Source organism: Hemibagrus wyckioides, linkage group LG14 (assembly GCF_019097595.1).
Source record: "Hemibagrus wyckioides isolate EC202008001 linkage group LG14, SWU_Hwy_1.0, whole genome shotgun sequence".
Classification (NCBI taxonomy): domain Eukaryota; kingdom Metazoa; phylum Chordata; class Actinopteri; order Siluriformes; family Bagridae; genus Hemibagrus; species Hemibagrus wyckioides.
This window is the reverse complement of record NC_080723.1, coordinates 2,642,402-2,670,321: the sequence shown is the minus strand read 5'-3', so window position 1 is coordinate 2,670,321 and position 27,920 is coordinate 2,642,402. Positions and strand designations below refer to the sequence as shown.

Sequence of the window (27,920 nt, the reverse complement as noted above, 5' to 3'; positions counted from 1 at the left end):
GCGTGGCGATGGTCTTGTAGCTCATTCCAGCCTTGTGTAGGTCTACAATCTTGTCCCTGACATCCATGGACAGCTCTTTGGTCTTGGCCATGATGGAGAGTTTGGAATCTGATTGATTGCTTCCTTCTGTGGACAGGGTGTCTTTCATACAGGTAACGAGCTGAGATTAAGAGCACTCCCCGAGAGTGCTCCTACTGTAATCTCAGCTCCTTACCTGTATAAAAGACACCTGGGAGCCAGAAATCTTTCTGATTGATAGGGGATCAAATACTTATTTCACTCATTAAAATGCAAATCAATGTAGAACTTTTCTGAAATGTGTGTTTCTGGATTTTTTTGTTGTTATTCTGTCTCTCACTGTTCAAATACACCGACCATTAAAATTACAGACTGATCATTTCTTTGTCAGTGGGCAAACGTACAAAATCAACAGGGGATCAAATAAGTTTTTCCCTCACTGTATACATTTGCAGTAATTATTTGGGAATAACAATCCCTTTTACCTGGATTATTTCTCTGGTTAATTTATTCCACATATAACTTTGAAAATTTATATATTTTAAATTTTTTTTGCTGGAATAAATAAGGGGCATAAGGGGTACTATACCTAATGTACTATCTGTACTATACCTAACTGACATGAGCTTGTGTGGTAACATGTTAAAGAGTAGTGTTGCTGTGTTTAGACCTGGTGGTGGCACTAGAGGAGTGTGAGGCGTAATATAGCTGAAGAAGGGTGGGTATTTATTCATACGGCTCCCTAAAGTTTCAGATATGAATATGAGGAGGAAAATATTATTTGTTTTTGCTTATATTATGCCCATTTAAGATTTTGGGTCTCCAGCAGCAGACTGTATTGTATTATGTATTTAGATAAAGCTCAGAAATACATAACAGGATTTTTATTATAGGTAAATACAATTTATTTGGTTAACAAACATTTTAACAACTACTATCCAGGGAGAGCTGCAATTATCCCAAGAATCCCAAAACGTGAGGAGGGTTTTTTAATGAATCTGGACATCAGAAGGGAGAAACAAGCCTCAGCATGCTAGAAAGAAGTTGGCCAGGTGAAGCAATTCATTTCCAGCCCAGTTTTTCCTTTATGAAGTTGTTTGTCTTTTCTCTTTATCTAGCTCATATTTTAATATAAAAATGTGTATATTTACTCTACCTGTATATAAAGGACTGGATAATGCAAGAGGAATGTTTTCATTTTCCTATATAAGCATATCCTTTACAAATACCAGATTTAATTGCAATAAATGTTCCATATGACATGTAAACTATATTGCTAAAATATTTTTTTTGTTTATGTTTTGGGACACCCCTCCAAATCACTGATTTCAGGGTTTGGGCTTGGCCCCTAAGTTCCAGTGAAAGGAACTGGAACTTAATGCTTCAAGACGTATTGGACAATTTCATGCTGCCAACTTTGTGGAACACCTTTGGGATGAATTAGAGCGGAGACTGTGAGACAGGCCAAAACTGGAACGTCTGCCTTTACATGCACATGAATGTATTATGGAGTTGTCCCACACTTGGCAGCTATAACAGCTTCAACTCTTCTGGGAAGGCTTTCCACAAGGTTAGTGTGTTTATGGGAATTTTTGACCATTCCACCTAAAGGCATTTGTGAGGTCAGGCACTGATGTTGGACAGAAAGGTCTGGCTCACAGTCTCTACTCTAATTCATCTCAAAGGTGTTCTATGGGGCTGAGGTCAGGACTCTGTGCAGGCCAGTCAAGTTCCTCCACACCAAACTCATTCATCCATGTCTTTATGGACCTTGCTTTGGTCACTGGTGTGCAGTCATGTTGGAACAGGAAGGGGTCATCCCCAAACTGTTCTCACAAAGAGCATGAAATTATCCAAAATGTCTTGGTATGAAGCTGAAGCATTAAGAGTTCAACCCCTGAAAAACAACACCTGAATTCAATGACTTGGAGGGGTGTCCCAAAACATTTGGCAATATAGTGTATATCAGTAAAAAAAAAAAAAAAAATTAGAAGTAATATATAAAAGCATGATACATTTTCTCTTTAAACAGTGTCTCTAATACATTGTACATGCTCAATGACAAGTAAGGGGGGAAAAGTGAGTACATTTCTGACTGCAGACCTGATTTTTTAAAAACATGTTAAAGCAAACTCTATTAAGCCAGTTCAGACTTCTATATTGCTTGTATGAGAGGTTTATTTGGTTTGTGTTTATTCACAATTTGGTACAAAATCTACAAAAAAGTAGAATATATTCAGTTGTTTGAAAAAAATCATTTTCTGGGCATTTTTGGTCACATTTCACATTCTCATTCATTTCCTTTTTAGTATCCGGCCATTTTAAATTTCATCTAAAGTACATTCCACTTTTCCTAATCAAGACCATTTTATATATTTTTCTTTGATTTATCGATGATTGTCAGCATCTTAGTTCTTATTGATTTGTTGTTAAAACAGACAGGTGCTGTATAAAGTAGCTTTCTGGCTAATTTCTTGTAGTAACTCTTTCACAGCCATTTCCAGGTCCACCAGCTGGTTGGCTTTGTCCTCTAGTGTCTTCTGGTTTTCATCGTAGGATTTTTCCAAATCTGTTGGGAAACGATTTCATTAATATTTGTAGGGTGGAAATAAAATAACAAAGGCATTTAGACAAAAATGTTCATCTTGAATTACTTTATTATTTATTATTATTCTTCTAGCTTCAGAATATGTTCTGTTAAAGGCTTTATTTACGTGAATAAATGAACCGGTTAAATTAGATGTTTGACATTCACTCTCCAGCAACTTTAACAGGAACACCTGTGTCCCTGCTCAATCATATAATTATCAGGTAATCACATGGCAGCAGTGCAATGCATATAATGATGCAGATACGGAACGAGCGCTTCGGGTTTTATTCACAACAAAATAAGAACAGTGAGCTCTGTGACTTGAGCAAGTGAAATGGCTGTTGGTGCCAATAACATTTCTTGTCTTTAAATATGAAGGTGTGCTGTGGGATCTGGCACCAAGATGTTAGCAGCAGATCCTTTAAGTCCTGTAAGTTGTGAGGTGGAGCCTCCATGGATCAGACTTGTTTGTCCAGAACAGCCCACATTTGCTTGATTGGATTAACATCTGGGGAATTTAGAGGCCAAGTCAACACCTCAAACTGGTTGTCATCAAACCATTCCTGAACCATTTTTCCTTTGTGGCACGGCGCATTATCCTGCTGAAAGAGGCCACAGCCATCAGGGAATACCGTTTCCATGAAAGGGTGTAGATGGTCTACAACAATGTTTAGGTAGGTGGTATGTGTCAAAGTAACATCCACATGGATGGCAGGACCCAAGGTTTCCCAGCAGAACATTGCCTGTAGCATGACACTGCCTCCGCCGGCTCGCCTTACCATAGTGCATCCTGGTGCCATGTGTTCCTCAGGTAAGGTACCCACACGCACCCAGCCATCCACGTGATTTAAAAGAAAACGTTATCCATCAGACCAGGCCACCTTCTTCCATTGCTCTGTGGTCCAGTTCTGATGCTCACTTGCCCATTGTTAGAGGTTTCAGCGGTGCACAGGGGTCAGCATGGGCACCCTGACTGGTCTGCAGCTATGCAGCCGCATACGCATCGGACCACACGGGTCAGCCTTCGCTCCCCACGTGCATCAATATGGACCAACCACTTTTGATAGATATTGACCACTGCAGACTGGGAACACCCCACAAGAGCTGCAGTTTTGGAGATGCTCTGATCCAGTGGTCTAGCCATCACAATTTGGCCCTTCATCAAACTCGCTCAAATACTTACGCTTGTCCATTTTTCCTGCTTCTAACATCAACTTTCAGGACAAAATGTTCACTTGCTGCCTAATATATCCCACCCACTAACAGGTGCCATGATGAGGAGATCATCAGTCTTATTCACTTCACCGGTCACTGCTCACAATGTTATACCTGATCTGTATATCCATTGCACTGCATTGTACAATCTGAAATTTCTCAAGTTTCCCTATACCTATTCCTGTTAAGATTTAGAATGTATTATTTCCTTTATGATTTCCAATTATTTTTTTGTATTGTATTTTATTAGATGCCTGGCAACTAATTAATTCTGCATCAATGTATTAATATTTAGAAAAGTCAAGAAAATATTTACTGTTTCTCCCAGATGTTTGCACAGAGGTTATATCAGTACCTTTGAGAAGCTGGAGTTTGTCACTAGCTTGCAGCAGCAGCTTTTTTGCTTCCTGTTGAAGCATCTCAGCCCTTTTTTTAGCATCTGCTACACCCTGAGCCTTTTGAGTGATGAGCTCCTCCACAGTACCGTACTTATCCTTCAGCTCTGTGTCCAGATCCTACACACACACACAAAGAAGAAGCCACTGATTTTCTATTGCTGCAAGAACACTACCAATCATTTCCCTGTAATGCATGTAAATTCTTCACTCCCACATTAGCTTCCGCTTTATATCACATCCATTTATTATGGGCTTGATGGAGTATACAGGCACCTTTTTGATCTGCTCTGCCAGCTCATTGAGACCGTCTGCGTCTCTCTCTGTCGTTTCAGCAGTGGTGGAAGTGTTGAGGGCTTTTTCTTTTAAAAGAGCCACATCCTTTTCCAGCTGGAGAAGCCTCTGGGTAGCATTACTTAGCTTGAACTCCGAATCTGCCGTCTCTGACTCTACCTGTAAATCAGAGGGGGAAAATCAATCCTGTACAGTAACAAAGGTGACTGATTCATCTTTCTAAGATTTATTCATGTTTATTAAATACTTATAACACAGGTTTCGTTTGCATGTTAAAACTCTATTTTTTAAATCTATTTCCTCTCTCATTTTTCAACCTTGGTGATATCAGTTTCTTTTCTTTCACTGCTCAGGAAGGTAATGTCTCTGTAAGTACAAATGATAAATGTCAGCACATTATTTTCTTGCACATCGAGCTTTTCTTCAGCTCGGGCTATTACGACATCCCACAACTTTACTTTCCAATCCATTCGAGTCGAAGTGGCAGCCGGTCGTAATGATGTAACGTTGGTTAATAGGGCAAATAATACTAACTGCCAAGATCTAACTCCATATTTGGCACTGGAGCATAGTGTGTTGTTAGTTGGTCCACTTACACGATATGGCCAAAAGTATGTGGACACCTGAGCATCACACTCATATGTGGGCCTTCCTCAAAATGTTGCCACAAAGTTGGATGTAAACAAATGCCAAGGATTTCTGTTTTTTTGGAGCTAAGGTATCTTCCTTCGCTGGATGTAAGAGGCCCACCATGACAATGCCCCTGTGCACAAAGCAAGCTTCATGAAGACATGGTTTGCCAAAGTTGGAATGGAAGAACTCGAGGGCTTGAACAGACCCCTGAACACCTTTGGGTAATAGTTTTTAGCACAAATGAGCACAAATTCCCAAAGCTACATTCCAGAAATATAGTGGAAAGCCTTATCAGAAGAATGGATGCTGTTACAGCAGCAGACAGGAAACAAACTCTGGAATGCAATGTTCAGCAAACATTTTGTCATGGTTATGTCCACATACTTTTGGTCATATACACTATTTTGCGAAAAGTTTTAGGACGTCTGCATGTCTTTACATGTACATGAATGTAATATAGAGTTGTCCCTCCCTTTGCAGCTATAACAGCTTCAACTCTTTCCACAAGGTTTAGGAGTGTGTTTATGGGAATTTTTGACCATTCCTCTAGACTGCATTTATGAGGTCAGGCACTGATGTTGGACGAGAAGGTCTTGGTCACAGTCTCCACTCTAATTCATCCCAAATGTGCTCAATCGGCTTGAGGCCAGTCAAGTTCCTCCACACCAAACTCGCTCGTCATCATTTTTTAAAAGGATCTCAGGAAGAAACTGGTATAACTGTTGGCTCCTTCTTATTAACACGATCTAAACTTTATTTCAGTCATAAACCATATTTTCTCCAGGAGTGTTTACCCAGCAGTAAACTTACAGATACAAGCAGATCCTGTGTACCCTTGATGTCACTAGTGGCCTGTTTTAGTGCCTCTGTCACAACTGTCTGAGCTTTTTCTGCCTGGTCCAGAGCTTCCTTTACCAGCTCAGCAGTGCTCTTCACATCAGAAGCTTCTTTCCTGTTAAAAAAAAATAGCTTTGTATTGACAAAATTGTACCATGTTTTATCAGCAAAATATACAGTACGTCTGTTTCTCATGTTTGTGTCTCTGTGTTGCAGTACGCAATATTCTAACGAAACACTAGATGGTGATAGAATATTACACCCTGCATTCGTGCCTCATGATCAACATGGATCTTTTATAAGCCTACAAACAACTCCAGAGAGATCTGAACTACATCAGGAACAGGATGATGTTCTGTGCTAGAGTTAAAGTTCTGACCTGGCTTTGCGGGCCTGCTCCAGCAGCGACTCGGCTCTGTCAATATCAGCAGCACTCTGGTTGAGGATGTCTGCTACGTCCGACAGGCTGGCCACACGTTCCCGAATATCTGCTGTCAGGTTCTGCAGCTGAGCCGGCGTGGTGGGCATCTGCATCTGCAGCACCTCGTTAGCCACAGCCTCGATGCTCTCCAGATCTGCTCCTTCTTCTGCAGACATCATCAAAACAACAACGCTAAGAATAGGCACGATCATTTAAACATTCAAATCAGTTTTGTAAACTGGATCTGGAAAACGTTATATCAGACTGAGAAGAAGACCAGTCCATATATTTATACAGCCACACAAGGAGAGCCAACTATCCCCACATGCTGAAGATGTTATTTGTCATATTTTTGATCTGAAATATTTCAGACGTCACAAGCGTACGGGTGAGGAAGTCTCGGATCTGTTTGATGAGTCTGCGCAGCTCCTCGTTGCTGTCGTCCACGCGCTGCTTGGTCTCGTTGGTCTTCTGCAGCACCTCTTGAGCATTCAGCTTGGCCTCGTCTGCTTTTATTTTCGCTTCAGACACCTTGGATACACAGCAACAGGTCAGTTATAAGATGAAATGAACTGCTTTGTAGTAACTGATGTGATTGCTTTTAGAAATGTTGAGTGAGTCACCATCTTGGAAAGCTTGTCCACCTCCTCCATGGCACTGACAATGTCTTTGTCAAAGTCCTTGGCTTTCTGCCAGGCATTATGGGCCAATGTGGTCAGACCATTACATCCCTCGCCCCCGCACTTCCTGTTTCCTTCAGCATCCACACAGCCCAGACCTCCACATGGAGAGTCGGCGCAGGTTTCTGAACCAGCACGGCTCCCACAAGTCTAGAAGCAAATCAGAATAAAACTAATCAGGCTGTGTTATCATGTATTAATTAATAAATTGGTTCACTAATAATTAATAAAACTTATTTATAGGATGCCTGATTATAAGCCTGCTTATGGATCAGACATCCTTAAGCTCTGTTAAGGCTAAAATATGACTAGAAAAAAATGTAGTGTCAACATAATCCACATAATCTTGCTGTATTTTAATAAAAAGAAAAGAAATATATTCATTCACAAGGTGAAGCTTTCATGTTTCTGAAATGTATTGAAACTTTATAGGAGTCACATCTCTCAGCACTTTCTAACAATCAGTAACTTTTCTGCCAAAGTTTTGACGCAAACATCACAGCTTTAACCTTCAAGTGTTGTTCTTCACTTATTCCAACATGCATAATACATAGACTCATAAAACTGTCTTTGCATAATACAGAATGATATGCTCACCTTCTCGCTGAGTTCTGAAAGGTCCAGGGTCTCAAGCTGACCAGCCAGATTGTCCAGTGCCTTGGTATGCTCATCTTGCTTCCTCTGAAACTCTTTTTTAGTCTCGTTCATCATGGACTCTGTGTTATTACGCAGTGAGGCTGACTGCTCCACCAGGCTCCCGGGATCACTAACGGAGGCGTTTACACGAGTCTCTGCTGCTTCAGACTCCTGCATGTGTTTCTTCACACTGTCTAATGCTCCTGAAAGGTTGAACAGTCCACACAGCACACGTTGAAATATGCATTATTAAACATTTTAAGCAGTACCAATACCAATCAAAATCTTGGCCAGATGAAGCGTTGCTCACCTCGAACATCTGAATTTTTCATAAACTCTACTTGGTCTTGCAGATCTTTGACAGTGCGCTGGAGTTTCTGAGCTTCTTCACTGAGCGTTTCCAGCTTTGAGTCAGTGCTGTTGTCAGAGATCTGAGATAAGAGATCTTCCGTCTGATTCAGCTTCTCGTTCATATCAGCCATCAAGGATCTAGTGTCAAAAATGTGTATTACAATAATAATGTAAATATGGTTAAATTCACAACTGTGTTCATATCTGCATTGCTACTTTTAACTTAACTTATTGTATTCTATATTTAAGGTTTTCTTCTTTCTACTTAGTCTTATATTTGTGTATTTATTTATATATATATACCGATCAGGCATAACATGACCACCTGCCTAATATTGTGTTGGTCCCCTTTTGCTGCCAAAACAGCCCTGACCCGTTCTGCACTGTGTATTCTGACACCTTTCTATCAGAACCAGCATTAAGATCTTCAGCAATTTAAGCAACAGTAGCTCGTCTGTTGAATCGGATCACACGGGCCAGCCTTCTCTCTCCACATGCATCAATGAGCCTTGGCCGCCTATGACCCTGTCTCCGGTTCACCACTGTTCCTTCCTTGGACCACTTTTGATAGATACTGACCACTGCAGACCGGGAACACCCCACAAGAGCTGCAGTTTTGGAGATGCTCTGATCCAGTGGTCTAGCCATCACAATTTGGCGCTTCGTCAAAATCCCTCAAATCCTTACACTTGTCCATTTTTCCTGCTTCTAACATCAACTTTGAGGACAAAATGTTGACTTGCTGCCTAATATATCCCACCCATTATCAATCTATCTATCTATCTATCTATCTATCTATCTATCTATCAGAGTGAATTTCATTAGTAATGATTATGTTTCAGTTGCCAGTGCAGTATAAAAATGTGTGGTTACTTATATAAATCAATCCTATCTACTTGTACCGCAATAGATAATGTACTACTATAAATAAATGGGGGAAAAAAAAAGATTATTTTATGTAAATTGTGCAAAGCAACCTCACAGTTACTAAAAACAGCACGCTGCCTTAATTTCATACAGTACACTGCCTTAAAAGGGCAGCAAACATCCTAAAGGACCCTTCTCACCCTGGACATGACTTATTTAAACTGCTGCCCGCTGGCAAACTATTCAGGTCCATCACTTCACAAACCAACCAACTTAAGAACAGCTTCTACCCCAGCACCATACGACTTGTGAACACACACAAATACGCATAAACTGAAGGATCTAGCATTTTTATACACGTTTTACATTCTCTGTATACCTCAGTATGTGTCTATTCATATATTACTCAGGATGTTTACATTCTGCTGCTCTTTATATTCTATATTAGCTGACATGTTAACATCCCGTGACATTATAAGGATGCAAATCCCTATGTTCGACTATTATTCATGATTATATACTAAATAGTATATCCATATTTATTCATACCTTATACATTACTTACAATAACTGACTTAATTGTTTTTATTTGATTATTTTATTTGTTAAAAATGGACGCACCACATTATATGTGAATCGCACCGTCAGGACTGCGGCTAATTTCACTGTACTCAGTATAGTGACAATAAAAGAATCTTGAAACACAGGACCCTTTGTCACGGAATTTGGTGTATGCCAAATGGTGTTCTAATGGATGTATAACCCACTATATATTCTCTACAACACCCTTACAATATTATACGCTTTGTAGTGAGCAAACTCTGTGGACTGGGTGGGATTTTGCATAACTTGAAGTTTGAAGATTTTATGTTGATCATATTCATTAACGGACAAAACATTTAGCTTAATATTAGCCACAGGAAAATAGTTAATAGAGGTAACAGTTGAAAGAAATATCTGACACCACATTCAGCTTTTTAAATAAAACCCAATGTGGACACATTTGGGGTTAGAACCTACGTAGCTTGCTCCAGCAGGCTCTGGATCTCAGTGAGCGGCTGAGTGGCAGGATTCTGGGCCAGAAGCTCCCGGATGGAATTGGCACTCCTCTCCATGTTGTTGATGGTGTCCTGGTAGGGTCCGGTGATGCCATTGGATTTAATGGTGTTAACTTTCTGCATCAGTCGGTGTGTCTGGTTAGTGAGGTCTCCTATGATCACATCCCATTCGGCGAAGCACTGGTGGCAGCGTTCGCAGTGTGGGAATTCGCCAAAGTAACCCCGAGCACAAGTGTCACAGCGGGGGCCCGACACCCCCTCCACACACACACAATGTCCCGTGGCTTTGTTACACTGCTGCTCAGCAATTCCTCTGGGGTCACAGTCACATGCTGAAAGCACACACAAATAGTCATAACAAAACACCAGAATCAATAGCATTTTGTTACACTTATTTAACGTGAAAGCCTACAATTATCACGTCACGATAACTGACATTTATAAAGGTTTATTCCAACATGCATAAGCTTTCAGAACGACCCAAGATTTGCCCATTTTCCATGTCCAGATAACAGAACATCAGAGTAAAGTACTTATGAATTTACATAACAACAGGCGGTGTGAATGTCATATTTCATGTTATAACATTTTAACGAATACCTATGACAGTTCCATGGCACTGTAGTGACAGTTATGTTTATTTTCCCTTGCTCTTAATTGTGTGTTAAAAGTGTGTTTTATTTTACAATTAATACTATTTTATTATTGTAGATTATTTATTATTTATAGATATTTTCTCTCACCTAAAGTGTCAAAGAAATTGTTTCAGATATTTCACATTAAATCACTGAGCTACAAAAAGTCTATTTCTTTCTTTTTTTTTCCCAGTGGGTAAGAATAAGTCTTTATAAATCTTTACGTGATCTTATGTCCAAAAGTTTTTAATCTGGTACCAAGTGACTTTCTGACCAAAGTAAAGTTTTAACACAGAATTGATTTAGCTGAGTCTCATGAGATTTACATATCAAAAAGCATTTCGTCTATAATCATGTATAGTCTTATATAATCTTAAGCTCTGCTAAAAATTTCAACAGGTACAGATTTTGTAAGAGCCTCTTGACATAATCAAAGCTGATAAGCTGCATTAGACTGTGTCTACACTGGCGGTCACTTGTGCAGAGGCTGAAACGAGGGGAGGAAGTGTTTTGGGAAGGACATGAATAAGGTAAATATCGGTGTGAAAGCCTGTGCATTGTAACACATGAGCACACCGGTCACTGAGTGTTGAAAGACAAAAGCGCCTAACTAACACACACACAAAAAAAAGATGCTAGACGCTAAGCAAACATACCACCAGGATTACTTTAAACTGCCGTCATTTGCACAACCCCACAACCCCCAACACACACAAAGACAGAACAGAAAGGTGTTTCTATTCACATCCCCCACACAGCTTCAATCACGAGTCTTAATCTTCCTGAATAGCATTCCAACCTGAAGTGCTTCACACACATACATACATTCTCTAAGAAAGGACTTCATCACCTCAGGGCCCTTAATTTGAACAAAAGGCTGTGTGGAAGTGGGGGCTTAGCTCAGAGGTTAATCCTACTATTGTAGAAGAGGCCTCGGGCGATACCGGGAGGCACAACTTGTTGAAATATGCAGTGAATGTGACCCCTGGAGATGAAAAAAAAAAGCTGTCTGTGACTCTTTTTTTTTTTGTTCAACGTTAAAATTGTCCTGAGGTTCAAAATATCAATGCGTGAATATTTTAATGAGCAAAAAAAAAAAAACCTTTTCCAACACAGCTCACAAGGTCATAACCGTCAGGAATCCGTTATAGCCGTGATGGAAAATCAACAGGAAACTAAAGTTTTTGAGTTGCCTGAGACTAAAAAAATCCTTCTTTCCACACACACACACACACACACACACACACACATGTTTCCCATTTTCACAGGAATACATTTATTGCAACAGAATGGTGGAGCAAGACTTTTGGATGACAATAAAACAAACACATCTGGCTGACATTCCACTCACAGAGACTTTCTGGTGTGGTTTATTTCCGAAAACCTCTGGAAGGTGAATTTAAGGTCTTTCGTGTGTATAGTGTCATGGATAAGACAACGGTGCAGGAGTAAACGTCTACCTATTCAATCAAATGTTCTAATAATTATCATTACCACAGTCACACACACTTATAATCCAATCAGGGAATGTCCTCATTCCTCTGCTGATATGGATTGAGGCACTGCGAGGTTAAGTCAACACACAGAGACACTCAGGAGGTAACTAGATCTTAAAGAAACACAGGGTAGGAGGGGGCTTCCTGCTATGCTGGGCTCACCAAACAACTGGAGTTGGGAAGGGGAATGGGGGGGTGTAGGGGCTTCTCTGAGAAAACTGGAAGAAACCATAAACCCTGCCCTGCTAGAGCCCCGCTTCCTGTGATGAGCCACTCATTCTTGGCTTGAGAAAAAGAACATAAACCAAGGAAGAGGTAGAAGCTACAATGACTACAACGTTTATGAACATAAACACTGGGGCAGTTCCAGCAGATGTTCCAGAAACAGGACAAAAATCATTTTAGCTTGCTTGCCACAATCTTTGAAGACACTTTAAATATAGCTTCAGCAAGTTAGCCTTAGTGACTTTTAAAGCATGTATAGCCCAAAGATTTATCCACTGATCACTTCTTCGTCTGTTTTTCAATGGGTTAGAATTTTACAAGATCTAGTCTAATCTATTCCACCGCTTTTAGGGACCAGAATTTCATTTCTGCACTGTCACCCACCCGTGGCCCCTGAAGGGGAAGCTGACTGGAACAAAGATACTTTGTTGTAGAAGACGAGAGGATATTAGGAGGCCCAGAGCTCCTCATGGCAAAGCACATTTGAAGCTAACGCAGTACTGCAAGGAAACCTTTTATACACTGCTATTAGTCTGGCTTACTTTTATAGCTGTTTGAAGCAGAACAGCAAGCAGACAAATCACCACCTTTACACTTAGTGTATATCGGTACAGTTGTACTGTAGGTGTAAATAGTGTTTAATTTAACTATTTGACATTTTCATGATATATATGTATCATGATAGTTCATCAAAAGTTATTTCTTTTCTAAATGCAGTCTGAAGAAAATAGATTTTAAAGTAACGGTGAGACAGTGCGATGGAAAGCATGGAAGATACCTGCAATGTTCTTAAAAGGGCTTACTGTATCAGAATCAGAATCAGAATCAGCTTGATTGCCGAGTACTGTGGGTTTTAACGACGGTTCTCAGCTTACCATGACATTTGATTTCAGGGTTGCCCCAAAACAGCTCTCTGCACTCCCTGCATGTTCTTCCTCCAAATCCAGGCTTACACATACACTGGCCACTTATCTAGAATGGAGTTAAATAAGCATGTACAGCATACTGACAAACCATCATGTACTACATACAGTAATATGACCACTGATAGCACATAACATAGTATCCACTCAAAGCTAGTGGTTATATATTATAGGAAAAGGACATCACCTCATTGCAGGAAAAGCCAAATGAGTGATTTGGGTCACAGTCACAGGCCTCACAGCCTCGACCACTGGCCATGTTCCAAGTGTCTGGAGCACACAAATCACAGTGCTGTCCGACTACATTGGGCAGGCACTGGCACTGGCCGTTGTTCTGGTCACAGTGGCATTCGCCGACAGAGGGACAGGTTTCCTGCCTAGTGCCCAAATGGTTACACACGCACCCTGTGGAGCAGCAAACAACAACTCACTGAGGGGATGAAATAAAAACAAACTGCGTATGCAAATTTTTAGCTAAATTATGCAAATGCAAAAATATCCTAGTGCTTACGTCTGCAGTCCTGAGTAAGAGCATCACCATAATAACCCAGCTTGCACTGGCTACAGCTCTCGCCCTCTGTGTGATACAGACATTTGATGCAGGCGCCCGTGCGGGCATCACATGACCCTGGGTCCATCATGTCAATGTTGTTACTGCACTGGCAAGGACGACACTCTCCACCAGCCTCATGAGGGTTTCCATAGTAGCCTGGCGCACACTCATCACACCTTGCACCTAAATGAAGCAAATGAGAGGCTCACTTATAAATTCTGTACCCACACATACAGCTTTGGATTGTCACCAGCACCAAAGATGAGCTGAGGCTGATTACCTTTATAGCCCTGGTTGCATACACAATACACCTGTTGTAAGTCATAGTTCTTATAACATGCCCCAGCAAACTGTCGGCTGCTCTCAGGGCCATCTGGACACATACAGGGACGGCAATGTTCTCCAGATCCCAGGACAGGATCACCATAATAACCGTGCAAACATCTGTAAAACAGGCAGGGTTTATATTACAAGATCTGCTTGCTTTTGTATCAACCATGTAGAATTTACAGCTTCAGAGAAGCTTGGATATTTGCCTGCTCAGTTCTATAAACTTGTGCTCTTCTTCAGTTGTACAGATCGCACAGAATCACTGCAAAATAACAAAGTAACACTAACCTTTCACAGCTGTGTCCAGTGGTGTAGTCTCTGCAGTCTAAGCACTGCCCCGTTTGGGGGTCACACTGCTCCGCATGGCCATTACAAGTACAAGGACGGCAGCTGGGGAAGCCCCAGTGTCCAGGGAGACAGCGATCACACTGACGGCCATACGCTCCGGGAATACATTCACACTGACCGGTGGCCTCATGGCAGAATGAATGCACTGAACCCTGTGGATCGCACTCACATGCTGGAGAAAAGAAACAGCATGCATTTACCCAGTGTTAAAAGAATTAAATTCTGTAGGCAAATAAAAACTTAAACTCACGTCTGCAGCCCTGTGGTCCAAAGAGGAAAGTAGACGGGGCACACTTGTCACAGTTTCTGCCCACCACGTTGGGCCGGCATTGGCACTGGCCACCATTCGGGTCACACACCGTACTTAGAGAACCATGAGGGTCACACGCACAAGCTGTGGGAAAGAGGAAGAAAAAGATTTAATATTCCATTCATTCATTCGCACATATCTTCAGTAAATGCTTATTCCTGGTCAGGGTAACAGTGAAGCTGTGGGGATGTGGTTACTTAGTGGTTAAGGTGTTGGACTGCTGATTAGAATGTGGTCAGTTCAAATCCCAGGTCCACCAAGCTGCCCCTGAGCAAGGCCTTTAACCCCTTAATTGCTCAGTTGTATAAAATGTAAGACGCTCTGGATAAGGGCGTCAAATGCCAGAAATGAAGCCCTGGGCACAAGGTGTGAGAAATCATTCTGGATCGCAGGATACCATGAATACACTTGTTTAAACTTAGACTGATTTAACATAAGATAGGATATATATATATATATATATATATATATATATATATATATATATATATATATACATACATATATATATATATATATATATATATATATATATATATATATATATGTATATACATATATATATATATACATATATATATATATATATATATATATATATATATATATATATATATATATATATATATATATACATATACATATATATATATATATATACATACATATATATATATATATATATATATATATATATATATATATATATATATATATATATATATATACTATATATATATATATATAGTTTTTCACCATTACATATAGACAGGTATATATATATATATATATATATATATATATATATATATATATATACGAACTTCTACCTGTCTATATGTAATGGTGAAAAACTATATATATATATATATATATATATATATATATATATATAGTTTTTCACCATTACATATAGACAGGTAGAAGTTCGTATATATATATATATATATATATATAGTTTTTCACCATTACATATAGACAGGTAGAAGTTCGTATGATTTTTACAAGGTTTGCAGAAAATTGACAGATGCTGTTCGAGACCAAAATAAATAAATACTGCACCACACTATATCAAATACAAAATCTGTGGTTCCACTTGAGAGCCCCTGTCTTTTGTAACTTGATGAAAAGGTGTTTTCTTACCTGACATGTCATGCATACCACAATTTGTCATGTTGACAAGAGAAGAAAGGCATATCACAATGAGGAAGACTTAATAGCACTTGGTGCATTCCTCAGGATAGGAGGGCATTTGAGAAGAAAGATCTGGAGTGTCCATTCTGTTTTCTGCACTGCATGCTGGAGCATGTTGGAATGATTTCGAAGTGCAGTGCGGCCCAGGCCCATTTGAATTAAGCGTAATTAATAAAGCAAACACACTAAAGCACACGAGCCTACAAAATGTCAGTGTGTGGGTCATAGATGAAGCTCTGGCTTTCGGCAACCATTTTACATCCCTACTGTACATCTATAACCAAATGATTAGCAAAGAAAGACAGAGAACCCTGTGTTGTCAATTCACTACAGTGCATGCTTTAAATAGAGACTAATTATTCTTTAAACTAACTTAAATGATCAGACCTATGCCCTTGCCAAGCAATATGTAATATACTATAAAACATGCTTTTCCAGTTGTATTTCCTCTTCCCTGCTTCTCTGTGGTAAGTAGATAGCCTCAAGGTAAGTTCCAACTTGTAATAACAGTAATGAATGCTGTTTCCTGTCCAGAAGACTTTATTTGACAGCAAATACGATGTACACTGCTGGGAAAGTTGGCTCAGGAAGCAAGTGAAGCCTTGTAATCAGGCTTGAGGCACACAGACACAAGCCATAACATGCAGCAGAGCCCAGGGATGAGTTGACAAGGAGAACGAATAAAGACAAATGACTGACATGCCCCTTGAAATAAAAAGACCTTAGGTGTTGGGAAGACTGTCAGGAAATGGATGTGAACATATTCGTGTGTCTGTCAGTACCTTTAGCTCCCTGGTGCAGCAAAGCAGACACACTGAAGATGAAGTTTTTGCAGACGTCCGGCATGGGGGTCCTCACCACGGACCGGCTATTCTCTAAACAGCGGTAGCGCTGGAAGGTGTCCCATGCACTGTTGGTCACCAGATCACCTCCCTCTGACCCAGAACCAGAGAAGATATCCAGATTCTTACAGTGTGGCATCAACACAAGCTGAAAAAAATAAATAACACAGAGAACGTGGTCATAAAGGTCTAGTGATTTTTTATTTCACATGTTACAAAAATTATAGTAAGTATATAATGTAATGTGCATTTTCATTCGGGAATCATTTTATATTCCGTTTAGATATTTTGAAAGAAAACATACTGAGTCAATGAGTGTGTACGGGGACTGGATGTCACTGCTGGTTGAGTAGCGAGGAAGACTCAGGCGCACTGTGTAGTTAAACCCCTCCTCAAAACACACTGGTCTGGGTAACACCACATATCTGAGGAGACAATGTGAGTAAACAAATCACATTATACAAAATGTAGAATACAAATACAAATACATAGAATACAAAGTTCCTTATTCTCTTTTAATATACACTGATCAGGCATAACATTATGACCTAATATTGTGTTGGTCCCCCTTTTGCTGCCAAAATAGCCCTGACCCTTTGAGGCATGGACTAAATTAGATCCCTGAAGGTGTGCTGTGGTATCTGGTACCAAGATTCCAAGTCCTGTAAGTTGCGAGGTTGGGCCAATGTGATACTTAGGACACTTTTGATAGATACTGACCACTGCAGTGGTCTAGCCATCACGATTTGGCCCTCTGTCAAAATCACTCAAATCCTTACGCTTATCCATTTTTCCTGCTTCTAACACATCAACTCTGAGGACAAAATGTTCACTTGCTGCCTAATATATCCCACCCACTAACAGGTGCCATGATGAGGAGATCATCAGTGTTATTCACTTCACCGGTCAGTAAATGATACAACAGGTAAAAAACTATACAAATAGTCTGAACATGAAGAGTCATACTTGAACAGTCTGTTTTACGAAAAACACACCTGGAGCCAGGAGGAAGGGACACCATTTGGTTGTCATCATCCGGCATAGTGTTGGCACAGCGGCTGTCAGCAGTGATGACATGAGGCCTGATGACGGTCATTAGTACTTCCTCCCACTGCTCTGGAAGCTACACAGACAAAGACACGATGATAGGAAGAATGACAACTCATACAATGTGACGTAACCCGGAAAAGCTGTGCTAAGAATAACACACTGCCACATTGTCTATGTGCTAAACATATAGTCAAAAACACTATACTACAAAAACTAGTGCAGATACTGGAACTAACCTGGGGTTCATAGCGAATAAGGATGTCATATTCCATAGAAAAGGGGATGTTGTCAATGCTGAACTCCAGATAAGCTCCTTCCGGAACGTTCACAAAGCCAATACCAGTCCAGGTTGGGTTGCGGTCCTGAGGATATGGTCTCTGCACAACTGTGACACCCTAGAGAAAGAGAGATTTCTAGGACATGCCCCAGTTCACATTTAGAAACCACTTTAAATAGATATAAGGTGACTTACAGGTCCAAACTTGGCGTCTTCTGCTTCATAAACGTAATGGTCCAGAGCGATGAAGTAAAAGCCGGACTCCACCTGGTCACAGCGTCTGCCTGACATGTGCTCCCGACACTGACAATACCCTGTCTCTGGAGAACAACTGAGGAACGCACAAATATCAACATGATATTTAATAACCTGGAATCTGATGCAGCAATGAAGGAAAAGTATGTTATAGTTAATTGAAATTAATTCTGAATATGAAATGAAAATGAAAATGAAGGATGTACAATACTTCTTTTTTCTGTGTTATACAGTATTCTTATGCTAAGTCTTGCATTCTTTAAATGCCTTTAAAGAGTTTCGGCACATGAGACAAGCTTGTTTCAAACAATTCATGTAAGTTCAGCAGCGATCCAACATGGATACTGAAAGATAATCCTTGTATTCAATCAGCTAGGTGTTGCACTGGGTTGCATGTCATACTCACTCATTATTAAGAGCACCTCCAACATCACAATCACACGGCCTGCAGCCGTCCATATCGTTGCTGAGCCCCCAGTGCTGAGGCTGTGAAGGGAACAGCTAGTTAAAACACACTCCAAACAACAAGCTGTTTATGACGGACCTCCCAAGATGAGAAACTAAGCATTCCACTGTGAGGTGGCCTGTGTTTGCATTCTAGTTGGTGCATAAACAATTATAATTAAAATAAAGGTCTGTCTAGAGATTATTTGGAAACAAAAGTTCACTAAATGCTAAAATTTTTACCATTATACTGTCTAAATAAAAAACAAATCGACACAGGGAATGCGTGATTCAAACAAAAGGTCAACCTACCAAGCACTGGTCACAGTTTTTCCCCATAACTAAACGCTTGCAGTAGCAATTCCCTGAAATTGTCTCACAAGGGCTTCCACCAGGGATTGTTCCCAGAGGATTACAGGCGCATGCTAGAAAACGCAAAACAGACCACATGAATCATGGAAATGCTTTCTTAATGATTCCTATTCAAATGCAAATCATCTCCTTGACCGTGAAGCAATAGACCGAAATGTCGACACATGTACCTTTACATCCCAGAGGATCGTCAGTGAGGTCATAATAGCCTTGTTTACACTGGTCACAACGCTCCCCCTCAACATTGGCCTTACAGCGACACTGTCCGGCGATCAGTCCGAGAGAGACGTCAGTCAGCGCATCGCAGACGCCTCCATTCAGGGAACCAATCCGATCACAGTCGCATGCTACAGAGGGACACGCAACAACAAATCATTAATATCATAGGGGAAAATCAATAAACAACAAATTATTTATCCAAACAACAAGAAGCCTGAGGTGTTCAAATAAAGAAAGAAGCTCACTCATTAAATATGAGAAATGACTGACGTGTTAGCCATGCGTGTGGGCCGTGAGATTAGCATAAGCCTCAGACATCACACGAAATTAAGTAGGAAACTTCAGCTTAGTATTTAGCTCTGTGTTGACTAGCACCACTTCAAAGACCAGGTGTTTCCCTCCCCACGCTCTTCCCCCATCATCACAACCACACAGAGAGACAGAGAGGTTCAAAGATCTAGACATACCTTTCACAATAATCTAGCCCAGACAGAAACACTGAGAAACAGATGACAGTAGAAAGGAAGAGACAAAATAATGGATAAGCAAAGTGTGATAACAGGAAGAATAACGCACGGTCGCAGATGTTAGGGTCACGAATGTCCCTCTCGGGATGCTGGTAGAAGAAGGGCTTGCACTTCTCACAATGGTGGCCCATAGTGTTGTGCTGGCAGTCATCACACACTCCTCCGCTGACGTTGCCTGACGCCTGGTACACAGCCATGTCAAAGTGGCATGAGGTGCTGTGGTGATTGCAGTTGCATTCTGTGGAGGAAATGGAGGTTTTGCATTTAATGTATAAAATATATTATTATAAAAATATACAAATATATATTTTATATTATAAATTATATACAATATATAATTGATTTATTTTATAGAACATTTTCACAATACATGAAAATGTTATGTCTTTATAATTGTGATCATATTGCATTATGATATTTAGTTATTAGTTATTTCCATCCATCCATTTTCTATACCCGCTTTATTCCTAATTAGGGTCACAGGGGTCTGCAGGAGCCTATCCCAGCACATATTGGGCGAAAGGCAGGGGTACACCCTGGACAGGTCACCAGTCCATCACAGGGCGATACATATAGACAGACAACCACACACACTCACTCCTATGGGCAATTTAGAATTACCAATCAACCTAATGTACATGTTTTTGGACTGTGGGAGGAAACCGGAGTACCCGGAGTAAACCCACACAGGCACAGGGAGAACATGCAAACTCCACACAGAAAGACCCCTGCCTGTTTGAACTCAGGACCTTCTTGCTGTGAGACAACAGTGCTGACCACTAAGCCACCGTGCTGCCCGTTATTAGTCATTTATAGCAGTATAATAGTGATTTATAACATTTTAATATGCAGTCACATTGTGAAAAATTGGTGAAAATCAAGAATTGATCAAATAATATTAACATCCAATCTTCTGTTTGTTACTATAAGAAATGCTGAATTTGCTTAATTTTATAAAACAAAATGTTCTGACATCATCAGTGTACATAAAAGTGTCTTACTTTTGCAGGCATTGGTGTTTCGCCCCTCCGCAGGCCTCCAGGGCAGGTCATGGTAGAAGTCCTGACAGAGCTCACAGTTCAGCCCCATGGTGTTGTGGTTACACATACAGTGGCCATGGACCTACAGGAAGAAAAAAAGTGACCATAATAAGAATTTCTAAAATGTCTGTTTTAAACCATAACTAGGTTAAATGAAATGGGAAAAAAACGTGTTCAACTCAACACATTTGGTTCTTATAAAAGGATATCCTATGCTAATTGAATAAAAACAAGCACCAGATTTTTTTATTTGTAATCATTATTATGATTAATTGCCGGTTTAACAACACAGAAATAAAAAGTCTTCAGTCAAAAGGCTAACTAAGATGCAGCTACTCAGAACGAGTTATAAAATCTCCCCATCCAGATGGCGGCAGAAAATGTTTATACTTGATGCATCTGGAATCCATTAACAAATGCCAGTTCAGGCAGCAGTCACACACACACACACACACAGCTTATGCAAGCTCACATTGCACTGTATGGTTTGTAGAAAAGATCAGGCACTACAGTGTGTGTGTGTGTGTGAGATCAGTGTGTGTGAGTCGTGTTATCGTGATGGATTTCTTTTTAGGGGTCGATGAAGCCGACAATGATGAAATTTCTGTCAGACAGAAAGAAAACTCGGTGGAAAGAAGACTAAACAGGATGCTCCTTTCATACACACAAACACTCATTGCAACACAAACATCTATGCACAGAAATCAGCATTAAGTCAAGTATATGTTTACTGGAGCGTGGCTTTCCACCCTGAAAAAAATTCCCAGTTAAATGGATTGATTCACACTGCCGGTTTTAATAGAATTTTTTTGATAAACTTGTTCATTTGGGTCTCTTCAATGCGAAACTGCATTTTGGCATTGAAAAAAAAATCAGTTCCTGATGAATAAAAGCCCTCCGGCACAAAAAACAGTCCTAGAATGAGCTATCTGAGCTATATAGCTAATATCAAGGCTTGTTAATACCACAGTCTAATCTGTTTGCTCAGAAGGTGTTGTTTACTCTGATTAAAATTTCTTTGACATTTCCTCATTGCTCTGCAACAATCAGAGCAGCAACTTTTTCCAACAAGACTGACAAGACTTCAGGATAGTGGGGTTTTTGTGTAACGTGACAAGCACTAGCGATGTAGTAAAAGTCATTTATAGCTGCTGTAACGTACGGGATAACAGGAACTGCCTAGCTGTTCACCAACCTATAAATAAATGATCGTTTTGTCCTATAACCGCACACCCCTTCCCTTCATGATTTATTCTTATTTCTCACAGTATGCATCAATACCTGTTACAGCTACGTGCATTAGTTTTACCTACCATTCCATCCACCACCTCTCCAGCACCATCGACAGGGGCGCACTCAGAAGCGTGGCCGTAACAGAAGCAGTTGCCCCTCACCACCATGTCGTAAATGGCGTAGTAGTACTTCTCCTTGATCTCAATGCGCGAATCCAGCAGATTGTCCCCCAGCGTGTGCAGCTTAGTAAACTTCACTCTCAGGTTAGTAATCTTCAGCATATCTACAAAACAGAACACGTGAGAAAAGGAGGTATACGTCTCGTATCTGCGCAGTGTATGCAGTATTACACATTCACAAGCTGCGGAATCTGTAAATGAAGCTCTTACTCTGGATCCTCGGGCTGTAAGGATCCTCAATCCTGAAAGCTGGGTCCAGTACTCGAAAGATGACCTGGATGAATACACACACAATTTAAATTAACTTAGGAACATGTTAGTATGAATTAAAAATACTGTATATGTTGTTTTAATGTGAATATAGCAAACACTAATTGCTGGGCGATTGAGCACTCTCTCTGCTCCAGGGGTGCTGTATCATAGCTGTGTTAATAAGTGTGGTGATAATAAGGCTTCTTCTTCTTCTACAGCTCACCTCTCCCTCTGTAGATGGTTCGATATCGGAATAGCGGGAGTCGCAAATGACATCATCGACCTTCTTCATGGGGCCACGAGAGACCAAGGGAAAGGAGGACTCGCAGTCGTAGGCGAAGTAACGATACACCTGCCATGTCTTTCCAAAGTCAGCTGAGCGTTCGATCACCATGGCTGCTGGCCGGAAGGTCTGGAAAAAAAGAGAACAATTTAAACAGATTCACATGAGACCATTCTGTTGGTAAATTATAGAATCATTAATTCAGCCCTCCTCCTTCAGGAGGTAAAATATAAGATTACTGTATGTAATTCTAATGAGATGTGAAAGAATGCACCTAGTACTATAATACTGTTTTAACATGTAGGTAATAAACTCCTGCCAGGTTCTTTGTTTAGTGTTGCCAGGATCAGGAGTGCATTCCTGCTTCTTAACAATGATGTAAACCATTCATTCGGATTTCTTTTGGGGTCTTCAGTTTGAGGGAAAACAGCAACTGACAGAAGGAATACAATCCCTTGGAAAATCTAGACCTTTAGTACCTTTAGTGCATGAGCTAACAGTGTGATAACCAGAAACTTGAGCAACTACAGGCACTTTTTTTGCTGCTGCAACGTCTTTGAGAAACAAGGGTCATAGTATGATATTTCAGGAACTTTATTTAGAACACTTTATGGTTCCACCAGAAGACCATAGATTTTTAGTTGCAGCTAGAGAGACGTCAACTTGAGACATTTCCAGTGGCATGCTACTAGTTATCTTTTGTGTGATTTTGTTAATAATGGAGGCATCTACAATGCAAATGCAAACCCTTCATGCAACTCATGAAGGCACTTCTTGTTCTGGAGACACTCGCCCCCCAAAGGCTCTGGGGGGAAGTGAAGGCTCACCATAATGCACTAGATCATATCATGGGCCTTGAAACAGAGGATGTACGAATAAAACACTTTCACCAAAAAACAGACATGTGTTAAAAAAAAAATAAAGCTGAAATTGCACATAAAGATTTCATCTCATTTTAATAATTTACTGGACTGAGAACATGGTTTAATACATTTTATAAATAAAACCTCTTTGTTGAAGAGGAAGCTTTATCAGCAACATTCCAACTGGTCTCAGTCACAAGCACAGCTGGAGCTTCTCCAGACCTCCTACAGCTCTCACACTGATCCACCATCACCTCCCCCACAAGCCATGATTATCTGGATCCTCAATGCACACACACACACACACACCTGTCATCACTGGACCATGTCCCTCAGCCTATAATCACAATTACCTTGAAGGTCATGATGAGATGGGTGAAGTGGAACTCTGCTTCCAGGTTCAGCTGGATGGTCACATTCTCTACGCCTGAGAAGAGAAATAAGCAAATGAAGAAACTTTTCAAAAAAAGGAAAGAAACTGTTTAAAAATTGATCACGCTTCACATGAAGAAATAATATGAAATTCTTTTTATATTGCATTACAAAGCACATCTTCGGCTTAAGCATGGAGTTTTCGAGAAAGCATAAAACAGGGTATGTCAGGGTAACATCTGCAGCTTGTACATTATGGAAAAAGTCCATATACAGTCACAGTGCAGATCTACAGTAACAGCTGTGAACATCTGCTCACGCTGGAAATATGCCACGCGGACTTAGGACGGATAGAGACTGTATCATTAAAGCTGTATGTCTCTGTGCCTTTTCCTATGATTCCCAGGCCCATGTATCCAGCTGTGGTATATAACTATTTCTTTTTTTTCTCTCCTACATTAACCCACCTTTAAGCTCTCCTCTCTTGGAACAACTCAGCCTTATATTCACAGGCCTCTCTGGTTGCAGTCGTGTCCCTTACTTCCTTTTTCACTTCATTTCACATTCCGACTTTCCCATGACCCCCCCCCCTTAACATTTCATTAACAAAGTATTACTGGATGAAACATACCAAAGCAAACAGGAAAATGCAACCACACAATACAACACACATTTAATTGCGTATTTCGTTATTTTCCGAACACAGACCATGATAATCAGCTGCTTTCCATTGCTTGCGGGTAACAATTCTGACGGGGGAAAAACTCAGTCATTCCAGAGTTAAAGCAGAGTTCACCATTTTAACTAGTCAGCTATTAGGTGCCTGCTTTGAAGCTGTAACTCCCACCAATGGTATGATTACAGGGGGCTATCCTGAGAGGTGTTTCCTTTAACAAGCCCTCTTTTGCAGTGTCTCTTTTTCCCATGAGAACGAAAGCCCTTTCCTTCGTACTTAAAAGCAGGAACTCTCTAATATTGGGTACTATAACAGCCATCATAAAGAGTGAATATGAAAGTAAGGTGGAAAAAAATGTTTTGGTCAATAACTGTGCTTATAAACTCACCATTTTCTGACTGCCACCAAGTCTTAAGTCGGTTAGGAGCAAATGTGGTCACCACATTTTCGACTCTGTGGCTGGTTGTATGTCCGCCCTCATTGTAGGACTCCCTAGAATCGCACACAAAGCATTTCTTCTCTTCCTACATTTGGAGAGGGGGAAAGGATCGAAAATGTCAATGGCTTTTGCACACACACCATGTATAGCAAACCTTGTGAGAGCAACAAGTCTAAGGCCCTATTCATTGCTTAATCATGGAACGTCTACAATTAAACTAAACCCCGCTGTCTCCGAGCCTGAAAATGAATGGCTGAAGTCTAGTCCCTCTAATCTGGAGACAAGAGCAGCTTTAGATTTTCAACTGATATTCAGATATATGCACACACGTCCGTGACGGCAACCTTACTCACCCAGCTACTCCTACTACAACCAAATACCACAGCACTGATGTCTCGGAAGATAACAGTAGCAATGTGTCTGATTATTTTCAGCATGAATTCAGCTTCTGGTAGGCTTTCCTGCTTTACTTTAAATACATTTTTATACAGATTTGTATTATGTGAGTTTTAATATTGTGATTTTGTTCTACTTTGTTGGAGGTTGTAGGGGTGGAAGCTAGACATACCAGACTCTAAACTGGAGACAGATTGTATAAAATATCAACTCTCGTGGAAGGAAGGGTATGTCCCGAGAGCACCCACATGAAGTAATGACTTGTACAAACAAGACAGATTAAAGGCTGTAAGAGGTTGTATCTAAAGCACTCTTTTTGATCAGATCAGGTCTCAAATCCTGAACAACTCTCTGAAGATTAAATCTACAGAGATTCAAAGCAATTAATCTTACGTCCTTAAAGCATTAACTACTATATTAGGAAAGTCCCAAAAAGAAGTACATACATAGTATATACTTGATTTTTATTATTCAATGATCTGAAGAATTTATCATTGGAATGACCTGCACATTACACACACACACACACACACACCCCTTAACCTTTATATGCAGAGGAACAAGAGGGTAAAACAACGTAATTTCAAGCTCATAAGGACAGTCAATCTACCTGAAGGTGACTGACGATGCAGAAAGGTTCGATTTTCTCCAGGCCACAGGTGGAGGTGGCTGAGAGCTGATGGGCTCTGCCGATAAGCAAGTCTCCAGTGGCGGGGTAACAGCTTCCCTCCGTGCACACATCCCCAAGCTCAGGCAGCTCAGCTAACGACCGCGCCCCTAAACCTGTACCAGGAATGTCCACTCAAGTTAGGTGTGTGAAGGTCATGTTTTATGGTTTAAAATGAAAACATAAACCAATTTTTTTTTTTAAATCATTTGTCGAATTATCATATAAGAACATAAAATTAGGAAAAAATACACACACATGCTTACACAGATTTATGTACAATAACATGTAGCATCAAATATGCTGCCTGAAGTTGTCCCTAAAGCTGAATTCTGTACTTTTATGGTTTACAATTCCATAACTAAAAGGTGCATTAAAAAAACTGTGAAAAAATATTTTATATTAAATCAACTAAATACAGTGTATATAGACACAATACACACTAAAACTTATTAAATAACCCATGCAACTTTTGAGTGCATTTCCCCCACTGGTCACTGGTCAAGCTGTAACAAGAATAAAATCCTTTCATTTTAATTTTGAAACATTATTATTAAACACAGCTTCTGCTTAACGCGGTCTAATTCCTATTCTTATATAGATGTAACGGGTTAAGAAGACAACAAGGACAAAACTTCTGACCTTTAAATGCTGAAAGGATTCAGTCGCGTACAGAAAATTCGTTCTATTAACACCAGCCAGCGGTGGAACATCTGGAAACGCGCATTTGTGTTCACGTGACTAAAATGTATGAAAACGGAAACCTGGAAACCTTTTGCGAGTTAAAAAAAGAGGCATTATTACATTAAATGTAAAGTAAATAAACTTACACAAAAGGGCTGCGAGGTGTAAGATCATGATTTTTTGGTGTTCTTGGTGACTTTTTCCAGCCACCGTGTTGAGCCTCTTGCCAGCTTCCAGTCCTGACTCCGTGTTTCAGCTCTCCGGTCCAGATCAACTGAAGTTGGGGGAAAGTTTCTCCTTTTTTCTTCCCGTCCTTTCTCTCTCTCTCTCTCTCTCCCTCTCTCTCTCTCTCTCTCTCTCTCTCTGTGTGTGTGTGTGTGTGTGTATGTGTTAGCTCATGCGCACAGAGCTCTCAGCCCTCCCCCAGGTGTTAAACTACAGCAGAACAACCTTTAAGCTAAGTTTGCTAAAGTATGGAGATTGCTGTCCTCTATTCAGACGTTCATAATATTTCAGTCCTATTTACAATATTCCATAGGACTTATTTTATATGACTGTAACCATGTAAGCTACTGTATACACAATGAAACAAGTTTCCCTTTCATATTTAATATTTATTATCTACTGCCAGTTTGCGCATGTGTACTGTGATGTAAATATTAATGTAAATGTGGTTAAATCCACCACTGTGTTTTAACCGTAACCATGGGATCAATAAAGTCTATCTATCTAGCTACACCATAATGCCAAAGGTTTTGGGACACCCCTCCAAATCATTGTATTCAGGGGTTGGGCTCGACCCCTTAGTTCCAGTGAAATAATGCTTCAGCTTCATACCAAG

The 27,920-nt window shown here is 40.3% G+C and overlaps 1 protein-coding gene across 1 annotated transcript; it reads right to left on the bottom strand.

The window, feature by feature from the left end:
- Positions 1-2,178: 2,178 nt before the first annotated feature.
- lamb1a (laminin, beta 1a) lies at positions 2,179-27,431 on the bottom strand. The gene is made up of 33 exons (XM_058408428.1): positions 27,226-27,431; positions 26,339-26,511; positions 25,282-25,417; positions 24,199-24,272; positions 22,923-23,111; positions 22,658-22,721; positions 22,349-22,551; positions 20,997-21,117; positions 20,045-20,233; positions 19,420-19,596; positions 19,190-19,302; positions 18,840-18,919; positions 18,374-18,509; positions 18,138-18,296; positions 17,847-17,974; positions 17,156-17,276; positions 16,792-16,999; positions 14,756-14,899; positions 14,446-14,677; positions 14,108-14,271; positions 13,786-14,010; positions 13,462-13,679; positions 13,227-13,323; positions 9,958-10,327; positions 8,030-8,208; positions 7,681-7,922; positions 7,027-7,233; positions 6,790-6,934; positions 6,362-6,569; positions 5,956-6,097; positions 4,495-4,671; positions 4,179-4,338; positions 2,179-2,587 (listed from the first exon to the last, which is right to left on the bottom strand). Exons 1-33 carry the CDS (start codon positions 27,251-27,253, stop codon positions 2,448-2,450), a joined length of 5,349 nt encoding a protein of 1,782 aa, XP_058264411.1. The 5' UTR covers positions 27,254-27,431; the 3' UTR covers positions 2,179-2,447.
- Positions 27,432-27,920: the final 489 nt, after the last annotated feature.

What these genes read in the sequence shown, in the direction of transcription:
- lamb1a (XM_058408428.1), bottom strand. Translation starts at nt 27,253, where the DNA reads ATGATCTTACACCTCGCAGCCCTTTTGT. An exon ending in CGATCCTCTGGGATGTAAAG is followed by an intron (nt 19,303 to 19,419) that starts GTACATGTGTCG and finishes TGCGTTTTCTAG; the next exon opens with CATGCGCCTGTAATCCTCTG. An exon ending in AAAACTGTGACCAGTGCTTG is followed by an intron (nt 18,920 to 19,189) that starts GTAGGTTGACCT and finishes TTCCCTTCACAG; the next exon opens with CCTCAGCACTGGGGGCTCAG.